The sequence below is a fragment of the Cydia pomonella genome, chromosome 15 (genome assembly GCF_033807575.1).
Source record: "Cydia pomonella isolate Wapato2018A chromosome 15, ilCydPomo1, whole genome shotgun sequence".
Lineage (NCBI taxonomy): Eukaryota > Metazoa > Arthropoda > Insecta > Lepidoptera > Tortricidae > Cydia > Cydia pomonella.
The window spans coordinates 13,166,815-13,188,799 of NC_084717.1; the positions used below are offsets into that span (position 1 = coordinate 13,166,815).

The 21,985-nt window shown below is 44.8% G+C and overlaps 1 protein-coding gene across 1 annotated transcript; it reads left to right on the plus strand.

The window, feature by feature from the left end:
- Positions 1-1,089: 1,089 nt before the first annotated feature.
- Positions 1,090-21,938, plus strand: LOC133525893 (uncharacterized). Its single transcript, XM_061862305.1, has 14 exons — positions 1,090-1,484; positions 2,596-2,780; positions 4,609-4,682; positions 5,351-5,456; positions 5,858-6,027; positions 6,584-7,062; positions 7,842-8,026; positions 8,694-8,822; positions 9,212-9,373; positions 12,786-12,951; positions 14,132-14,233; positions 14,906-15,084; positions 18,844-18,994; positions 21,782-21,938. The coding sequence occupies exons 1-13, from the start codon at positions 1,370-1,372 to the stop codon at positions 18,985-18,987; spliced, it is 2,196 nt and encodes a 731-aa protein (XP_061718289.1). The 5' UTR covers positions 1,090-1,369; the 3' UTR covers positions 18,988-18,994; positions 21,782-21,938.
- Positions 21,939-21,985: the final 47 nt, after the last annotated feature.

The window sequence follows — 21,985 nt, forward strand, 5'->3', positions numbered from 1 at the left end:
GTATAGATTGGGCATGAGTGAACTGGGAGTGGGAACTGACAGAACGGGATACTCTGGATAGTCTTATGTATCTTTCAGTAGGAGTAGCAGAGAAAGCGTTATTATTATTTGTCCTTGTTACAGTCTCATTTTTTTTTATGTCGGCATAGTAAGGATAAAACGTGTTTTTAATTATGTCGCATTGTGTATTTTCTGTCTCTCACGAGCGCAAGCGGTAAAGCACATCTATACGATCCCACCATCTATGGTACAAAATTTAATACTCAAATTACTCAAGCCAAAGCCGTGTATGTTGGGTATAAATGTGTATATGTTCTGTAAATGTATGTAATATAATTATGTTATTGTTGTTTTAGCATGTATTTAGAGATGTGGATTTATCGATTTTAATCATTTTATATATCGATATTATCTACACAGCGGAAAAGGGGGCCTACCGCGAAAACCGAAATTCGCAAATTGCGGGGATCTTTCTCTTTTACTCTTAGTAAGACGTAATCAGAGTGACAGAGAAAAATGCCCGCAATGACGAATTTCGATTTTCCCGGTAGCCGCCCTGAACAGCGATTAATTGAAGCTTCAATATCTTCACTAAAAATTAACATCATAGAAATGCTTATAGATTATAAATAAATTAATATAATAGGGACATTCTTACACAAATTGACTAAAGTCTCACGGTAAGCCAAGAAGGCTTGTGTTGTTAGTACTCAGACATCAACGATATATATAAATACAAATACTTAAATACTTACATAGAAAACGTCCATGGCACAGGAACAAATATCAGTGCTTATCACACAAATAAATGCCCTTACCGGGATTCGAACCAAATTCGAACCCACAGGACCATCGGCTTCATAGCAAAGAATATAATACTCTTCATAGGCAGGGGCATACCGGTCATCAAACTGAATATAATAAAATAACTCAATTATTGTGGAAAACAAATTTTTGTTAGTTAATAAATATCTGTTACTGAACGAAATTGCTGATGCTGCGTCGTTGCAAATCTAGCAAAATACGAAGAAAAACGAAAGCGAGTTGAGTTTCAGAACGCGTGGCCATTTGACAGATAATGAGGTGTTTGAGAATATTTTTTGCCATTATTTCCAACACGTTTAAAGAATGTTATCAAAATAGATAACGATGCCGTATTATCATTCGACTAGCAGCTCGTGAAGTCGTGCTGGCGATAACAACTGCATTATAATAATAAGTTTTGGTTAGAAATGCGCGTTCCTTGACGGCACGGCTCGCCGTTTTTGGAGTCGTGTGTTTCGTTTATTTCTGTAAAGGGCGCGCAAATATTATGTATGTTATATAACGAATGTTGTTATTTTAACGCGAGTGAATTAATTTGTGTAAGATGAGGGTGGTGGCATTGGTGAGCGGTGGGAAGGACAGCTGTTACAACATGATGCAGTGTGTAGGCGCCGGGCATACGCTCGTAGCCCTGGCGAACCTCCAGCCGCAACACAAAGGTTAACACGTACGCTACTCGATATAGACGCATGTGTCGTGTGTCACATTCCCTAGGAGCTTGTTGATTGTGGCAACAGATCATGTCAACTCTTTACTGATAAGAGAATTGATGCGTTAATTGCTAATTAATTATTGTCACGGTGTTATGTACTCTGAAATACACAAGGCATTTGTCACTTAATGTGTACAATAAATTTTAAAATCAGAAAATTTATTTTTGTCATATCATAATGAAATAATATAGGTAATTTAATTTATACAATAAATTCGAATGTTGCTATTTATTGTAATGATTTTTAAAAAATCTGATAAAGACTACCATAACAGGTTTACTTCTAAACCTTTGTCTTATATGTAAATCCTTTCATTATGCATGAACTAAGTTGAATATGATTCCTGTACATTATTTTGTACACACAGGTCTATAAAAAAATTCTATGAATGTATGTAATATAATTATGTAATTAGTTCAGATAATAGAAAACACTACAAATGTATATTAATTGAAAGTACAACATTTGGTTTGGGCTCTTTTATTCAGAACCAGGAGTAAATATCTCAAAAACTAAATGTGACATGCCTAATTTTTTTGCTACTTTGTGATGCTTAAAAATGAGTATTTTGTATGAAAATGTTGAGACACTATTTTTATTAATACATGTTATAAATACTGTTCACTCAATAAAATGATCTTTAATACTTATTTCAGTGGTGGGCAAAGTATGGCCCACGGGCCATCTCCAGCCCGTGATAGGATTTTATCTGGCCCACCGCTGTTCCTTCAAAATAATTTGTATATGACCCGTGAAATAATAAAACTGCATTTTAGCTGCAATTCTGGCCCTTCTCTGAAATATCTTAAACTGTCTGGCTCACCATGAAGAAAGTTTTCACACCACTGACTTATTTTAATAAATTTTTATCTTTTTATCTAATATCTGACACAATATGAATATATAAGAAAAAACTTACCAAAGTCTGGGTGTAGAAAGTTTACATTCCAAACAAGTTTTCAACACACATTTAATAAATTAAAGTTCTATTAAGTCATTCAAAACTTATTCAAGTCTTATAAAAAGTAACAGCATATTAATATTATCATATTTTCAGATGAGCTGGATAGCTACATGTACCAAACGGTGGGCCATCAGGGTATCGACCTCTATGCGGAAGCCATGGGCCTGCCGCTGTACAGGGAGGTGATATCTGGCACTGCGGTGAACCAAGGCAAGATCTACAGGCCCACGGATGATGATGAGGTGGAGGATATGTACAGGCTGCTTGCTAGGATCAAGGTGAGTTAGTTTTGCAGTAGATAAATAGACAAACCCTTTAAAAAATACTTTACTAAGGGTTTATATCCCAGATACTAAATTAAGTAAGTAAACACAATATCAATCATTACATTTTGTATGGTAATGCAGCAGAAAAAAGTTTGCTCTCATAGAAAAATCAGGGATACATTTTTCAACATGGAAAATCAACATGGTTTTTGAAAAATCGATTTTTCTTTGCTAGGGACCATTCACCTACCTACACTACATTGTTACTCATACCTTTCCATGTGAAGTATTAAAATTAAAAACTAACGTAACTTCGAAATAAAAAAAAATTGTGAATATCTTTAATACCAGAAGCACTTTATACTTTTGCAACACTTATGCTTACGCCTACCATCTATAGGCATCTTGCTTACTGTTGCAGTAGAAAGTGCTGCTAGTTTAATAGATATTTGCCATTTTCTAAATTACCCTGCTTTCAAAGTTACCTCAATGCACCTTCTTATCCTTTTTTTTTTAAATACTGCTCCATGTTTTCCTTGCAGCCAAAAAGGGTCTCCTCCATAAGTGTACAGAAACATATCTATTATCATAATTGTGTAACTCTAGAAAAATATTTCAATGTAGTATTTTGCTCTACTCTTTTAAATTGAGAAAACATGAAGAAATAAGCCACATTCAAACACTATTGGCCTACCTTGCTAATCACAAGTGCAGTACTTGCATGAAAAATATTGTTTAAATAAAGACCTTTGAGTTTTCAACTGTGATTACTTGATTAGGTACTGCATTTGTTAAAAGGCATTTACGTCATTGTAAAGTTTTGTTTTACTTTTTTTCATGCCAATGACCAGAAAACTGTTTGCCATCTCAACTAATCAATGTATGTCTTGTTATCTTGCCGAGAGTTAAATATTTGCTTAGTACCGTATTCCATGTCATGAAACAGAATACTGTTAATACCTATGTGAACAAAAGTTACATGTTAAAATGTTGTGAGGAAAATATAACTAGAGTATTTAATAAAGTGATATTTTTATACTTTTCTACCCTTAATATTTTCCTATAAAATATTTAAACAGTAAATAGACTTCTCATTTTTCTACTTGTGGGACGAGTGGCTTGTTCTGTAGCAATTTTTAATGTTCGTCAAATTGATCTGTAGGAGAGACAGATATCAAAATTATCATTAACAAGTACTGGCACGTGTCATTTTAGGCAAGCCACACAGCCACATAGTATATAAGTAGGTACGGTCACGTCTGAAAATATCGATACGAAAAAAGTGCCAAAAATATGTATAAACGACTTTATCGCCCATTTAAGGTAGTGTTTACATATTTTTCGCACATTTTTCGTACCGATATTTTCAGACGTTACTGTACCTCATAGTACTAATATTATGCACCCTGCCCGGGTGTCATGTACTGACTACATTCAACTTACATCTGTAATGCACATGACTTTTAATATCAAATAAATGAAATGAAGCCCATGAATATATAATTAGATATATCTAAAATATCTTAACTTATATGTGTGTATGTTTAAAAAAAAAACAGAACGCTCGTGGTAGCAGGCCACTTAGTAGCAATATGTTTATTTTCAATATGACAAATGCTATGCAACACACCCATCATACGTAGACCTTATCTCGTAGCAGTAAGGTTCAATTGTGACAGTGGCTGTACACAAGCGTATCACATATAAAAACACTTGAAACATCATATTGTGTTTACAAAACTGTAACTTATCTCACATAATAAATCAGCGCTTATGATAACTATCTTATTTGCTCCTGTTTATAGTATGACGTCATTTTTAATCGTGTAATCAATTTCAGGGTGAGATGGATATAGAAGCAGTTGCAGTTGGGGCCATATTGTCTGATTACCAAAGAATTAGAGTAGAAAATGTGTAAGTTTGTATTAAAAAAACTGTGCGAAAGTTACTCCCACTTATGTATATGTTTTGTGTTATGAAATTATTAAATTGTTTAGGTATCTTATGTATTTTTACATGTCCAAATAAAGTTACCAGACCTAGAAGTAACAAGAAGTGTTTCCCTGAGTGTCTCAACCTTCTAAAATTTAGTTGATTTGTATTATATATTTAATATGATATGAGTGTTATTTTCGTTATGCGATGTGTTCTAACATTGACGTTTGAATACTGTATACTTAGTAGAGAAATTAACAATGTACTTTTTAGGGTTCCATACTACAAAGGTACAAAAGGAGCCCTTATGATGCGACTCTGTCCATCCGTCTGTTTGTCACAATGCTAATTATCTTGAGAACTACTTAAGCTATTATCGATTTGAAATTTGGAATAGTTATTTTATTTAATATTAATGCATGTTTTTGCAGTTGGTATAATCGCCATCAGGTATATCGTAGTGACAAAGATGCTCACAAATGTCTGAACATCTAATTTCAAAGTGATAGAGTACATGCTCAGATAATTTTGAGCATCTTGTTTTCTTCACTATATCTAGATGGTGGCTGGACATAGTATGTTATGCATTTATATTTTATTTTGAAGTTTAGGTGTTAGGCTATTAAATTGAAATTCAATGTTTTCAGGTGCCGAAGGTTAGGTCTAGTCTCACTCGCCTATTTATGGCGAAGGAACCAAAAGGAACTTTTACAGGAAATGATAACTAGCAATGTTGAAGCTATTATAATCAAGGTTGGTAAATTCTGTTATAACTTTTACTTTCTAACACATCAATTTGTGAAATTAATGACTACTTATAAATCTTCTTCACCTTTAATCGGATTTCGAGCGCGTCGTGTAGGGCGCGCGCATTATGTACGCCTCGGCCACGAATCAAGCGTGCATTTTGTGGCCCTACTCTCATAATGTTACGATATGTTCGCACTGGGCTGGGTGCGTGAAGCGCTGCATTCAAGCGAGCGACATGCTATGCTTTCACCCCACTCACGCCCCGCTGCAGTGTAACGAAGCTTTTGAGGTCCATTTATCACTTGGGAAGAACTTGGATAAAAACTGTCACTCGGTCCAATACCATATCAAAGGTAGGACAAACGGTAGGTAATTTACTCAATTTTGCCGTCTTACGTCCATAGGTGGCCTGCCTAGGGCTGGATCCGAACATACACCTAGGCATGTCAATCCGCGACATCCAGCCGCACCTGCTGCTGATGCAGGAGAAGTACGGTCTGAACGTGTGCGGCGAGGGCGGGGAGTATGAGACGTTCACACTTGACTGTCCGCTTTTTAAGAAGCGGCTTGTTATGTAAGTTTCGAGAAACTCATTATTACGAAACCCTGTTGTAAGTTTTTAAATATCATTAATTTCTGTAACAAAGTCTGTAACTTTACCCTTTGACCGCTAAAGACGGCCACCGAGGCGCATGGCTAAAGCCCAATATCAATCAGCCCTCGTGCATTCCGGACGGCGCGTCGAATGATAGGAAAGGTTGAAAGGTTAAAAAATCATATGCTGTTTTCTAGTTCCACTAATGCAATAATGACTTTGAAAAAAACATAATTTTGCTGCAGCACTACCCAATTCCATTTCTGATTTCTTATTTTCTAACTGGCATTCGTACATATTTTGTCATTTGATTTATTAAGGAAACATGAATTCAGGACGTACCATCTGCTTTTCGTTTTCAATTTAATCTACGAGTCACTTATACTCTGGCATCCCAACTTTGTCAGTAAAAAAAGGCGCAAAATTAAAATGGTTTATGGAAGTCTATTCTTCGCGCCTACATTTTTAAAATTTGCCTCCTTTCTCTACTGACAAAGCTGGCTTCCGAGACTATATGTAATTTTCTTCTCTACAGTGATGAAAAAGAACTAATAGTCTGTTCTGACGACTCCGTCGCCCCGGCCGGCTACCTCAACCTCAAAGTGCACCTTGAACCTAAAACCCAAGAAACAGCCATCGAACTACCTCCCACTGTGAAAAACGCCTTAGACTACGTAAATGACCTTAGTGACACCGTGTTCAGCGACCTAAGCGACATCGAGCTGAGCGAGACGGAGTTAGAATCTATAGAGAAGTTAGAAAAGGAGGAAAAGAAAAAGCATAAAGAACTGAACCCATTGCTCAACACTCAAGATAGCGTAGATACCGACCAGAATGATAGTGTAGAAAGTATAGGTTATAACTACGACATGCACGAGCATAGAGAGATCCACCCAGTCTTGGACCATAGCTCTATATATGGAAACAGCCACGGGTGGTACTATATTGGAGGGATAGTCGGAGAAGGAGTGGACACGGCGCTGGCAACGAAGGATGCTATGAAAAAACTCATTAGTAGGTAAACTTGTTCACGAGATGTATTATTTTGGTATTTAATATATATTTAACAGTTTAAAAAAAGAATTTGTGGTTAACAGTTAACACCACGTTTCTTCTAGCTAACGATAGAAGAGCGTAATTACTAATAATTATCGCTAACATGTTCTTCAGATGTGGCTGTGGCTGACCTTCTCTATAGTATGTACTTGTAGGTATTTAAATAAACGTAAACAAACAATTTGTTCATTTTCGGGTAGTTATAACATTTATTGGTTAACCAACCAAATACAAAACCACCTGGATCTGTCACTGAACGATCCGACTTTAACCTACATTATTTGATCGCGTAATATTCTCATCTACCCTCAACTGGCTTAAGGATTCAATTGAGGGTAGATTTTGTTTACGTTTATTTAAATACCTAAAAGTACAGACTATAGAAATGTAAATTTGTTCACACTTTACTGATTAGGGTATAATAAATAGACCCTAGCACTGTATAGTAAAATTGTTTTGAGCCATGCATTCTTGTTTGAATGATCTTGTCTGTTACGTCTGATGTATGTCTGTGCTTATCGTGTATTGTCCTTGAAAATGTGACATTCAGTGTTATTTTCCGGATAAAATTGTCTTTCGTTAATAATGAATTACTTCTATTTCAATATCGAATAAGTTATAAATTTGTTTCTAGCCATAATTTAAACTTAAATGAAAACTGCATCGTCTAAATTAACCCTTAAATTATTTTCCAATTTCATATTAATGTCCAAAGCTAATTCCATAATGAATTCCAGACCTCCTAACCTCGCAAGACATGCGTCTCGAAGACGTATGCTCCGTCAACATATATATGAGAGATATGGGCGACTACGCGGCCCTGAACGAAGTATATGTGGACGCCTTCAACTTCGTGAACCCGCCGACCAGGGTGTGTGTACAGTGCCCGCTCCCTGATGATGTGGGGCTCATATTGGACGCTGTAAGTATTAAACTACAAGATATACGGTCTGTCGCCATATATATGAGAGGCATGAACAACTATGTAGCCCTGAACAAAGTATATGTGGATGCCTTCAACTTCGGGAACCCGCCGACCAGGGCGTGTGTGCAGTGCTCCCTCTCCCTGATGATGTGGCGCTCATATTGGACGCCGTAAGTATTCAACTACAAGATATATGCTGCGTGAAGATATATATGAGAGACATGGGCGACTATGCGGCCCTGAACGAAGTATATGTGGACGCCTTCAACTTCGTGAATCCGCCGACCAGGGTCTGTGTGTGCAGTGCCTGCTCCCTGACGATTTGGGGCTCATATTGGACGCTGTAAGTATTCAGCTACAAGATATATGCTCTGTCACCATATATATGAGAGACATGGGCGACTATGCGGCCCTGAACGAAGTATATGTGGACGCCTTCAACTTCGTGAATCCGCCGACCAGGGTGTGTGTGCAGTGCCCGCTCCCTGATGATGTGGGACTCATATTAGACGCTGTGAGTAATCTAATATACGCTTCCTCAATATATACATATATGCGAGATATGTTCAACTTTTTACATACAGTTAAAATCTTTGTAAGGGAGTTCATCCAAAGTTGTGTAGTTTATTTTTGTGTAATTTATAACGTGATCGTGTCAATGCAGGTAGCGCATAAGTCGAGCAGCCAGAACTATGACCCTGACGGGAACTCGAAGGAACGAGTCACGATGCACGTGCAGGGAATCTCTCACTGGGCGCCGGCCAATATCGGACCTTACAGTCAAGCAGTTAAAGTAAGTTTTTCAATGATAAATATTATTTTTAATCGTTTTAAACTAGGGAGATATCCGTAGGGATGGCCTGTCAATAATCTGACCATCTCCAATCGCTGCTGATTAACAATTGTATGGATTATTGCATTCTGGTTAATTTGTGGAGGGTCGAAAAAAATGCCCATCTGCGAATTGTCGTAGCACTGTCTATTAGTGAGCCAAAACACATTCATTCCTACTACTCCCAGACATCAATTGTGGGCAAGTCATGGCTTTATTTTATATATGTTCTTTCAAAAGAGTACATTCGTCGCGAAATCTGATCTCGTCTTCGATCTGACCTACACACGCGATTTTTCCGGATGAATTTGTTCCTAATTATCAGTTTTAATATTGCATTTTTTTTTGAGGTGGGCGAAGTAATCGGCACATGCGGTCAAATAGCTCTCGTGCCCGGCTCCATGCAGCTGCTGGACGGCGGGGCGCGCCGCCAGTGCGCGCTGGCGCTGCGCCACCTGACGCGCGTGGTGCGCGCCGTGTGTCCGCGCGCGCACATCCGCAGCGTGGCGCAGGTATGTGGGGCCCGGGGCAGCTGCTGGACGGCGGGGCGCGCCGCCAGTGCGCGCTGGCGCTGCGCCACCTGACGCGCGTGGTGCGCGCCGTGTGTCCGCGCGCGCACATCCGCAGCGTGGCGCAGGTATGTGGGGCCCGGGGCAGCTGCTGGACGGCGGGGCGCGCCGCCAGTGCGCGCTGGCGCTGCGCCACCTGACGCGCGTGGTGCGCGCCGTGTGTCCGCGCGCGCACATCCGCAGCGTGGCGCAGGTATGTGGGGCCCGGGGCAGCTGCTGGACGGCGGGGCGCGCCGCCAGTGCGCGCTGGCGCTGCGCCACCTGACGCGCGTGGTGCGCGCCGTGTGTCCGCGCGCGCACATCCGCAGCGTGGCGCAGGTATGTGGGGCCCGGGGCAGCTGCTGGACGGCGGGGCGCGCCGCCAGTGCGCGCTGGCGCTGCGCCACCTGACGCGCGTGGTGCGCGCCGTGTGTCCGCGCGCGCACATCCGCAGCGTGGCGCAGGTATGTGGGGCCCGGGGCAGCTGCTGGACGGCGGGGCGCGCCGCCAGTGCGCGCTGGCGCTGCGCCACCTGACGCGCGTGGTGCGCGCCGTGTGTCCGCGCGCGCACATCCGCAGCGTGGCGCAGGTATGTGGGGCCCGGGGCAGCTGCTGGACGGCGGGGCGCGCCGCCAGTGCGCGCTGGCGCTGCGCCACCTGACGCGCGTGGTGCGCGCCGTGTGTCCGCGCGCGCACATCCGCAGCGTGGCGCAGGTATGTGGGGCCCGGGGCAGCTGCTGGACGGCGGGGCGCGCCGCCAGTGCGCGCTGGCGCTGCGCCACCTGACGCGCGTGGTGCGCGCCGTGTGTCCGCGCGCGCACATCCGCAGCGTGGCGCAGGTATGTGGGGCCCGGGGCAGCTGCTGGACGGCGGGGCGCGCCGCCAGTGCGCGCTGGCGCTGCGCCACCTGACGCGCGTGGTGCGCGCCGTGTGTCCGCGCGCGCACATCCGCAGCGTGGCGCAGGTATGTGGGGCCCGGGGCAGCTGCTGGACGGCGGGGCGCGCCGCCAGTGCGCGCTGGCGCTGCGCCACCTGACGCGCGTGGTGCGCGCCGTGTGTCCGCGCGCGCACATCCGCAGCGTGGCGCAGGTATGTGGGGCCCGGGGCAGCTGCTGGACGGCGGGGCGCGCCGCCAGTGCGCGCTGGCGCTGCGCCACCTGACGCGCGTGGTGCGCGCCGTGTGTCCGCGCGCGCACATCCGCAGCGTGGCGCAGGTATGTGGGGCCCGGGGCAGCTGCTGGACGGCGGGGCGCGCCGCCAGTGCGCGCTGGCGCTGCGCCACCTGACGCGCGTGGTGCGCGCCGTGTGTCCGCGCGCGCACATCCGCAGCGTGGCGCAGGTATGTGGGGCCCGGGGCAGCTGCTGGACGGCGGGGCGCGCCGCCAGTGCGCGCTGGCCCTGCGCCACCTGACGCGCGTGGTGCGCGCCGTGTGTCCGCGCGCGCACATCCGCAGCGTGGCGCAGGTATGTGGGGCCCGGGGCAGCTGCTGGACGGCGGGGCGCGCCGCCAGTGCGCGCTGGCGCTGCGCCACCTGACGCGCGTGGTGCGCGCCGTGTGTCCGCGCGCGCACATCCGCAGCGTGGCGCAGGTATGTGGGGCCCGGGGCAGCTGCTGGACGGCGGGGCGCGCCGCCAGTGCGCGCTGGCGCTGCGCCACCTGACGCGCGTGGTGCGCGCCGTGTGTCCGCGCGCTCACATCCGCAGCGTGGCGCAGGTATGTGGGGCCCGGGGCAGCTGCTGGACGGCGGGGCGCGCCGCCAGTGCGCGCTGGCGCTGCGCCACCTGACGCGCGTGGTGCGCGCCGTGTGTCCGCGCGCGCACATCCGCAGCGTGGCGCAGGTATGTGGGGCCCGGGGCAGCTGCTGGACGGCGGGGCGCGCCGCCAGTGCGCGCTGGCGCTGCGCCACCTGACGCGCGTGGTGCGCGCCGTGTGTCCGCGCGCGCACATCCGCAGCGTGGCGCAGGTATGTGGGGCCCGGGGCAGCTGCTGGACGGCGGGGCGCGCCGCCAGTGCGCGCTGGCGCTGCGCCACCTGACGCGCGTGGTGCGCGCCGTGTGTCCGCGCGCGCACATCCGCAGCGTGGCGCAGGTATGTGGGGCCCGGGGCAGCTGCTGGACGGCGGGGCGCGCCGCCAGTGCGCGCTGGCGCTGCGCCACCTGACGCGCGTGGTGCGCGCCGTGTGTCCGCGCGCGCACATCCGCAGCGTGGCGCAGGTATGTGGGGCCCGGGGCAGCTGCTGGACGGCGGGGCGCGCCGCCAGTGCGCGCTGGCGCTGCGCCACCTGACGCGCGTGGTGCGCGCCGTGTGTCCGCGCGCTCACATCCGCAGCGTGGCGCAGGTATGTGGGGCCCGGGGCAGCTGCTGGACGGCGGGGCGCGCCGCCAGTGCGCGCTGGCGCTGCGCCACCTGACGCGCGTGGTGCGCGCCGTGTGTCCGCGCGCGCACATCCGCAGCGTGGCGCAGGTATGTGGGGCCCGGGGCAGCTGCTGGACGGCGGGGCGCGCCGCCAGTGCGCGCTGGCGCTGCGCCACCTGACGCGCGTGGTGCGCGCCGTGTGTCCGCGCGCGCACATCCGCAGCGTGGCGCAGGTATGTGGGGCCCGGGGCAGCTGCTGGACGGCGGGGCGCGCCGCCAGTGCGCGCTGGCGCTGCGCCACCTGACGCGCGTGGTGCGCGCCGTGTGTCCGCGCGCGCACATCCGCAGCGTGGCGCAGGTATGTGGGGCCCGGGGCAGCTGCTGGACGGCGGGGCGCGCCGCCAGTGCGCGCTGGCGCTGCGCCACCTGACGCGCGTGGTGCGCGCCGTGTGTCCGCGCGCGCACATCCGCAGCGTGGCGCAGGTATGTGGGGCCCGGGGCAGCTGCTGGACGGCGGGGCGCGCCGCCAGTGCGCGCTGGCGCTGCGCCACCTGACGCGCGTGGTGCGCGCCGTGTGTCCGCGCGCGCACATCCGCAGCGTGGCGCAGGTATGTGGGGCCCGGGGCAGCTGCTGGACGGCGGGGCGCGCCGCCAGTGCGCGCTGGCGCTGCGCCACCTGACGCGCGTGGTGCGCGCCGTGTGTCCGCGCGCGCACATCCGCAGCGTGGCGCAGGTATGTGGGGCCCGGGGCAGCTGCTGGACGGCGGGGCGCGCCGCCAGTGCGCGCTGGCGCTGCGCCACCTGACGCGCGTGGTGCGCGCCGTGTGTCCGCGCGCGCACATCCGCAGCGTGGCGCAGGTATGTGGGGCCCGGGGCAGCTGCTGGACGACTATAGTGGCCTAGTATTCAAGTTGGTTGACTGTACAATCGAAGTCAGATTTTAAAGTACAAGTGCCAAAGAACATAACCAAAATTATACTTTTAATTATAGTTCTATAAAGTTTACTTTGATTCTTATAGAGTGTTTGCTACATGACGCACGGCGGCATCGCGAGCGAGGCGCGGCGGCAGCTGGAGCGGCGCACGGCCGGCGCCATCGTGCAGTACGCCGTCGTGGGCGCGCTGCCGCGGGGCGCCGCCGTCGAGTGGCACGCCTGGGCGCACACCGACAACAACCGCTTCGAGTGTGAGTAACAGAGAGAGACGAATGGCCGGCGCCATCGTGCAGTACGCCGTCGTGGGCGCGCTGCCGCGGGGCGCCGCCGTCGAGTGGCACGCCTGGGCGCACACCGACAACAACCGCTTCGAGTGTGAGTAACAGAGAGAGACGAATGGCCGGCGCCATCGTGCAGTACGCCGTCGTGGGCGCGCTGCCGCGGGGCGCCGCCGTCGAGTGGCACGCCTGGGCGCACACCGACAACAACCGCTTCGAGTGTGAGTAACAGAGAGAGACGAATGGCCGGCGCCATCGTGCAGTACGCCGTCGTGGGCGCGCTGCCGCGGGGCGCCGCCGTCGAGTGGCACGCCTGGGCGCACACCGACAACAACCGCTTCGAGTGTGAGTAACAGAGAGAGACGAATGGCCGGCGCCATCGTGCAGTACGCCGTCGTGGGCGCGCTGCCGCGGGGCGCCGCCGTCGAGTGGCACGCCTGGGCGCACACCGACAACAACCGCTTCGAGTGTGAGTCTATAACACTAAATATTGTGATACCCTCAACCGGGATGAATAGGGACTAGACTTAAAATGTGATTAAACTGATAATTTCTGTCAATATCTTAAAAAATACCTACACAAATTATATCATTCGGTTGAAAATAATACTAGGTATTATAAAATATAATTTGTGTAGATATTCTTTAAGAAATTGACAGATAAATCACATTTTAAGTTTTGTCCATATCCACCCCAGCCGTCCCTATTCACCCTGGTCTACGGTACTTCCTGCAGAATGAATGCGGCAACATCGCGACAGTTGGAGACCAGTCACAGTCGTTACAGACAACAACCGTGAGTCACTAATGATGCACGGTAGCATCGCGAGTGAAACCAAGTGACGATTACAAAAAAACGAAGGCTAGATTACGCGATACGTAGCCAATGCCTTACATATGTATGGAACCATGTATTCTCACATCACGTAACGATTCGAATGCGAACACAATGTTACATATAAAAACTCTTTAGGTTTTTTATTTTAGTCTGTTGTCTAAGAAAACAAATGAATGGAACAGAAGATGAATGAGTTGTTAAGGAATGAAAATGTAGTAAGTTTTGTGGAGATAAAATAAATATTTAATGCGTCTTCATTCATCCATTCCGATTTTGCCAGTTAATCGAACCCTTTTCTTATATTTGTGTTTTTAGATGAAGAAACTGGTTGCAACGTGGGCGACTACAAAGTGGCGATCACCAGGCGGTGGAACTACGAGAACACCGTCGCGGCGTTCGTGTGCTACGTCGCAACAGGTTCGTTGAATGTATTCAAGGTTGAACAAATACAACATTTTTGATTTCGATTATAGAACACCAAATTAAAAGAAAAAAATAATCTTAAAGTTGATACAACTGCGTCGACTTTTAAACCCGCAGCTTCCTTCGATAGCCTTTATATTGCACGTTAGATTCAAAATTATATTCAAAACTACAATATATTTTTGGAATGTCACCCTGTTTTTCCAGTGGCTTTCCAAAGCCTTTTTTCGGGGAATCCAACCTCAGTATTGACCAGACATCAACCGGAATACAGATTCTGGAAAAACGGACATAAAAGTAAACCGATAGGACAAAAAATTGTCTTTGGACTGTACACGACCGACTCTGCTGACGGAAACACTGACAGTTTAAGGTGAGCCGACGCTAGACGAGCCGAGCACGAGCAGAATCGTTCTGGGCGTCGTCGTTCGTGGCTCAAGTGTGGACTTACAACGAACCTACAACGATCACTGTCCTCTAACGTTTTCATACCTTTTGTATTCGTCAAAAAACCGACAATTAGCGGAGCACAGTCGAGCACGAGCCAAATGCTGGAAGCGCGCTCGTTCGCACCTAAAGGTTCCTCCAAGATAAAACGACACTTAGACTCCAAAACAGATCATTAATCTTAATATACAACAGTTTTGACTTCTAATTTTATTACAGGTTCTTCCCCCTCCACATGCCAGCTATCGTTCCCCAGCGAGGAAGCATGCGTGTCGCACAGAGCGCGCGCAGCCCAGATGACGGCGGCCGAGATAGAAGCTGTTCTAGAGTACGCACTCGGCAAGTTACTGCACGGGCGGCCTGAGCCCACCGCCGTGAAGATGAGGATATTCTACCAGGTAACAGTTGTTCCTTGTACATTCATACTCCACATGCCAGCTATCGTTCCCCAGCGAGGAAGCATGCGTGTCGCACAGAGCGCGCGCAGCGCAGATGACGGCGGCCGAGATAGAAGCTGTTCTAGAGTACGCACTCGGCAAGTTACTGCACGGGCGGCCTGAGCCCACCGCCGTGAAGATGAGGATATTCTACTAGGTAACAGTTGTTCCTTGTACATTCATACTCCACATGCCAGCTATCGTTGCCCAGCGAGACTTGTATCGCAGATACGACGGCCGAGATATAAGCCATGCTGAAATACGCACTGGACAACCTACTCTATGGTCGCCCTGAGCCCACTGCCGTGAAGATGACGTTCCACCAGGTAACAGTTGTTCCTTGTACGTTTATATTCCATATTATTATTATTATTTGATACACTAGCAGCTCTTGGAGCTGATGCGTGTATATCACAGCACTTGTCTTTATTTAGCACTTTTTAATGTTCTAATATGTGTATCTAGTCTATTTTTGAAAGAGTTCATCGACCGGTTTCTGATAGAGAGTTCCACACATTTACTACACGATTTGGTAAGAGTGTTTCCTAGGTAGGGATTGCAATCCGGTCCGGCGGATCCGGTAATCCGGCCGGATCCGGCACTTTTCAGGAGCTACCGGATCCGGTAAAAATCACCGGATCCGGACCGGATCCGGCGAAATAAAAAAACGCCTAAATACAGCACGCGCTGTGCGTTTCAGATGAGGAAAAGGCGCTGGATGCGAGGTATGAAGTTGAACAGAACAAAAAATTAATGAAAAAGTTTAATTTTAGTAAGATAAAAAATATTTATTATGACGATGACTGGGAACAGAAGAGGATTTCTTCTTCTTTCATGTTGGTGGCACGATATGACGATTACATAAATACTGTAATAGAAGGAAAAATTTAAGGATGGAAATGCCATGGAAGGCATTTGTAATTTATGCTAAAGAGAATGTTAATGTTGTCATAATGTTGGGATAGGAGATTAAAAGTAAACAAATGAGCAGGATTAAGTCTGCGGTACTCAACCGACTACAGTTGGGCTCATCAATATGTGTGAATGAATATATGATAATATTGATAATTTTTAGTTTCCTCCGATATATGTATATATATGATAAAATATAGATTCTTTTCTATTCAAATTTAAGAGAGAATTTATTGTCTTTACAATTTCATCCAATCTTATTCAATTTCCTTCATCTCCTGATACATGCTACTCTACGTCTAGCCAATGCTTTATTTGATCTATGTAACTTTTCTTAGGGAGTCCCTTTCCGCGATGGTTTTCAATCCTACATTCTATTATTTTTCGCATGTGATCGTCGTATCGTGTTTTGTTCCCTATAATTTGACCAATATACTTTTCTATAAATTAAAAAAAGGACAATTTTTTAAGTCATACAGTCTACTACTTTCTCGGACAAAAAATTAGAACAAGATAATACTCGCGCATTTATACTTGAGCGCATTTAATATCATAATTGGTTAAAAGTAAAATATCTTCTTTTGTTACTAGAATCAAAGAGAATTAAGAAGACCAAGAGTGCTCACTCCATACAACGGTTTTGTTACCAAAAATACTATTATTTTCGTAGTCTACATTTAGCGTCAAGTAGCGGAACTCTCAGTACTGCTACTCGACAATATCACGACAAACAAAAAGTCTAATGCTCAACGATTTTCATCTAATATTATAACCAGAGTAAGCGTAGGAGTTGAAAATATAGTTCCGGTTACTCTGGTTATAATATTAGGTAGATGTCGACTACGAATATAATAAGCGTTTTGGTACCAAAACTGATGTATAGACTGAGCACTCTATGTACTTCTTATTTCTCTATGCTAGTATGGATGTTAATACAAAGAATTCAATCAAAGAACAGTTACGAAAACTTGTCCTTTCAAGGAGCTCCACCCGACATCCTATCATCAGGCTTTGGAAACTAATCAAATATATAATTGTAAACGAAAATTTGAGCACTTGTAAATGGTTAAATATGATAAATTACCAATTTCAAATTTTGTTTTTAAAGTGATATTGATATTATGACACTTTTTACTACCAAGTTCTATTTTATTGTTAAGAAGTTATTGATTAACTTCAAATTATAGATTTAGGAATACGTATTACGCAAAAAATTCGAAAAATAAGTAATTTAATTAACTTTAATATCCCTATACCAAACCGGATCCGGTCCGGCCGGATCCGGCCGGATTATGGCCAAAATCCGGCCGGATCCGGCCGGATTGAAAATCAATCCGGTTTGCAATCCCTATTCCTAGGGTTGTTAGCACATGGAGGTTTGACTAGTTTTTTAGAGTGTCCTCTCAACTTTACATTCTGGCTTGATATATATAGGTCTTTAACATTTGGAACATTGTAGTGTCCAGACAAGATGTCCTTCAATGTTGTAAGACCTAATTCCTGAAGCCGTTCTTCATGTGGCTTGTCTTTCAGTGAAGCAACCATTTTAGTTGCACTTCGCTGTACTTTTTCCAGCAAAGTGATGTCCTTTTTATATGGCAGCTATCGTTCCTCAGCGAGACGTGTGTCGCAGGTACAACGGCCGCGATAGAAGCCGTGCTGAATTACGCACTGGGCACAGTGGTGCACGGCTGCCCCGAGCCTGCTGCCGTCAAAATGAGAATATTCTACTGGATAGGCGGGTCCACACAGAGCGAGCGAGCACGTATGTGCGAGGCAATATTGTCGCGCACAAAATGGCCAGTGTAGCCGTGCCTCGGCCGAGGCGGCGCGCGCGTTTTCCTCGCCTGAGCGTGTCGCCTCGGCCGAGGCACGTCTACACTGACCGGTTTGTGCGCGAGAATATTGCCTCGCGCGTATGCTCGCTCTGTGTGGACCCGTCTGATAACATTAATTTCTAGCATACGTACCGGTTATTATTACCTGCTGCCTGATAGCTATAGTTTTTTGTTTTTAATACCTTGATTGTACCAATGAGTTTTGAAGCAAGAGAAGGAAAACATCGTGAGGAAATCTACATACGTCTATGATGAAATTTAAAGCTATGACCCCAACCCGCATTGGGCCAGCGTAGGGACTAAAGCCCAAGCCCCCTCGCACATGAGAGGAGGTTTGTGCTCAGCAGAGGGACGTATTATTATTTTTTCATCACACTTGTTCGAAAAAGATCTTATTTCATGCAGGTGTACTGAAGGACAAAGGCCTATTTTGTTCCCGCGGGAATTATGGATTGAGAAAAAAAGCTATAGCTCCCTAGGGAGTTATAGCTTTTTTTTAAATTATGTCACTTATTCATACAAATCAAGTAGCATAAATGAGTTTTACATTTAAAATACTGACGTTTATAATTTAATATTTTTGTTTATGTTTAAAATTATTTAATTTGATTAATTTAATACCCGTTTAAAATATTTTTACATCATTTTCAATCGTGGCTGAATGCCGAATTAGGTCTGTGCCTTCGATGCCTAACCTGTCAAGAAATTACAAAATGGCGGACGAATGGTTGATATGTCACCGTATTTAAGAATAATTTCGCTTAAAATTTAGTTTTTTCTTCGCAAGTGTGTTGAAAAACATTGTGTGTAACTCCGGGGATAAGAATATTGCAAACTCGGGTCCTTAATTCCCTCCACCCTGCGGCTGTCGGGAATTACCACCCTCGTATCCAAAATTTAACTTACCCCCACGTTGCACAATGTACTATTGTGTTTGACCTTTAGAATAGTGTATAACCATTGCCTCTAGGTGTGGAGCGCGCCGCCGCCGGCGCGCATCCTGCAGGCGGCGCGCGGCGTGGGCGCGCGGGCCGCCGCCACCGCCGTGCCCGTGCTCGCGCTGCACAACGCCTTCACCTTCCTCTCCATCAGCGGCCTGCGCTTCGACGAGTGATCCTCGGGTATGCTGCACTTTCTACTTATTGTACGACACTATCTACACATACACATTAAGAGCTGGTTGGGGTTCTATCTCGATGACGAAAGCCCTGTAGAAGCATGTCACATAGACTCCCTTAGCGTGCCGTAAAAAGTTAGGAACCTATGTTGCTTCTCCGACGAGAAAACGTTGACACTACGTACCGCCTTCACCTTCCTCTCTTATCAGTTGCGCTTCGACGAGTGATCCCACAGGTCTACTACTATAGTCTAAAATCTCTAAGAATGAACTTTTGACACACCGCAACGCCCTTAGAACGTAAACGCGCAAGACACTTTGAAATTATAAACAAAATCCCATAACTAAGGAGTGGTTTAGAAAAAAAGTAGCAGCACATTATGTGGATTTTTCATTTTATTTAGTGATAATTATTAAGTAGCGCATTTTTAATAATCCGTACATATTATTCTATACAATTAAATACAATCGTATTTAAAATAAAAGGGCGAATTGAAGTGTTCGCCTTCTATATTACATGTCTCCTAAGACTTTTTGAACAGCATCTTCTGTGAGAATGTATGAGGTGTTTCTCATAAACATAGTTGTTTCTTTAAATTTGATAAGCTCCTTAATACACTATTAAATCCTATGTTCGATATTGCACATTTTTGATTTGACTTCACTTTGAAGTAGTTACATGGAATTTTCATTTTTGTGTATTTGCGATTTTTACAGATATTTGTCTCCCATAGAAAAACCTCTGTCAGAGGTTAGACTGGAGAGACTTCCTAACTACCGAAGATGAACTCCAGTATATTGGTATAATTTACTCATAAGATGATATTCCTAAAAGCATACAACTAGTTGTGAAAATTAAAATTCAAGTGTGGCATTGTGGAAAACGGCAGGTGAAGATCGTCAAATTGTGTTGTACAAAAAGTTACGAAGTACATTGCAATAAAAATGAGAAAAGTCAAACAATATGATATTTCTCAATATGATTTTATTGTTATTATATAGTATTTTATCTACGGATTACTGAAAAAAATAAACTACTTCATAATTAGTAAAAAATTATAAAATATACTAGATAATTCACTGCCACTTTTTTACTAAACCACTCCTTATATTACACCTTGTCATGTACGTAAACACAATATTTCACTTTTCATAAACATAACTTAATGAATGTTACATTTCTTCATATCTTAGTTATTGAATATTTTACGATAATTTAGAATGCAAACAGTTACGGTCTACGTATTTTTTTTATTTTATTTAGTGTTGTGACCATGTCTGCTGTTCGGATTCATGTAACATTTCCGTAAGTCGATAAAAATCGATTACATAATCAATAGGCAATATAAATATCTTATACCTTTAAACGAGCAATTATTGTATATATATATTTCTGTGATCTCTGAAACAGCTCTAACGATTTCGCTGAAATTTGGTATATGGGAGTTTTTGGGGGTATACAATCGATCTAGATTAGTCTTGTTTGGGAAAACGCGTGTTTTCGAGTTTTCATGCGTTTTTCTTTCGACGCAGAATATGGTCGCTAATTTCATGGTTCCGGCCACTGTCCGTCTGGTCCAGCGGGCTAAGACGCGGACAGGAAACGAGTGTTACGGGTTCGAATCTCGCCCGGTGACTAACTTTTTTTTTTTTTTTTTGTATGTTCAAGTTTATATATATTTTTTTAGACAAGTTTAATTTAGTAAAAAAATGTAGTTAAGATTATCACCTATACACCACCATATTACAATAAATAGTACTATCTATTAATTATGGAAATATTATAATGTCATACATAATTAGTAGATATCAATTATTAATTTGAGAAGATTTTTGATACTAAATATATAGGCATATAACAAGAAAAAATGTGTTGTGGTAAAATCGATTCGGATAATTCATAATTAATCGCTAAATTTGACACACGATACGTCTTAGCCCCATCACTAATTACGTAACTACTCAAGTGTCAAAAGTTCATTCTTAGAGATTTTATATTATATTAGTAACCAGTGCTGAACTTTGGCTAGTGAGTCTTGTCACAAGCTATTTTTGAAATTCTTTATATGGCAATAATTTTAATGTTATTGCTGGATGTTTTTTTTTTTCCGCATTTTTTTTGTCAAAAATATCTTTTCAATGTCAAATGCCATGTCTGGTTTAGGTATACGTCCATGGTGAAGGAGCGCGACCTGTGTCAATTTTCATTACAACATAGCTTGATGAAATTCAAAACTCAAAACAATTATAGCTTGTCGTTGCTTTGAAGAAGCTATATCACCAATTTTGGCAATTTTATTTTGATACAAAGCCCCCTTACAATCAAAATGGCGCGTGTTATGGCTCCTAATGGTCTTTCTTATTTTATCTACACACAACCATATCATAAACCCTCTTATCATGCTTAAAAATCCGCAAATAACGGCAAGTAACAGTATACACAATTAGGCATTAAAACACTCGTGTGGTCCTGAGTTTCATAAACCCAAACTCATATTTAACCCTTTTCCATGTGCGGCCAATCTACAAGGTTTTCCCAAAATATCCAATCATATTCCAATTAAACCAGCTTTGATGATTCATTTGAAGACAAGTAACATTTCCTAAAAGTGTAATCTAATTTGAACCTTAAATCGGGATGCTAAGGTTGAAATTCTAATGGCGCGTATGTGGTCGATAAATCGTACTATGCCTGGAAAAGGGTTAACGCCTTTCACTATGTAGCAGCCACTTAACTACTTTTTTATTTACTCCTTGAAATATACTTACGAAAAATATTTTTTGTCCACAGAGTGCAGTTTTCTTCTCCAGAGAGAATGCAGATATGCTTTATTGCCAGTTTATGAAATATATTTGCTGAATATTTTCAGTGTTTATATGAATTTTGTTAATTATGCTACCGAGTTTACGATAACATAAGTCAAATTATATAAATTATTTTTATTGCATTTCTTGTCTTTTTATATCTGTTTTAAGTTATGTAAAGAAAACAAAA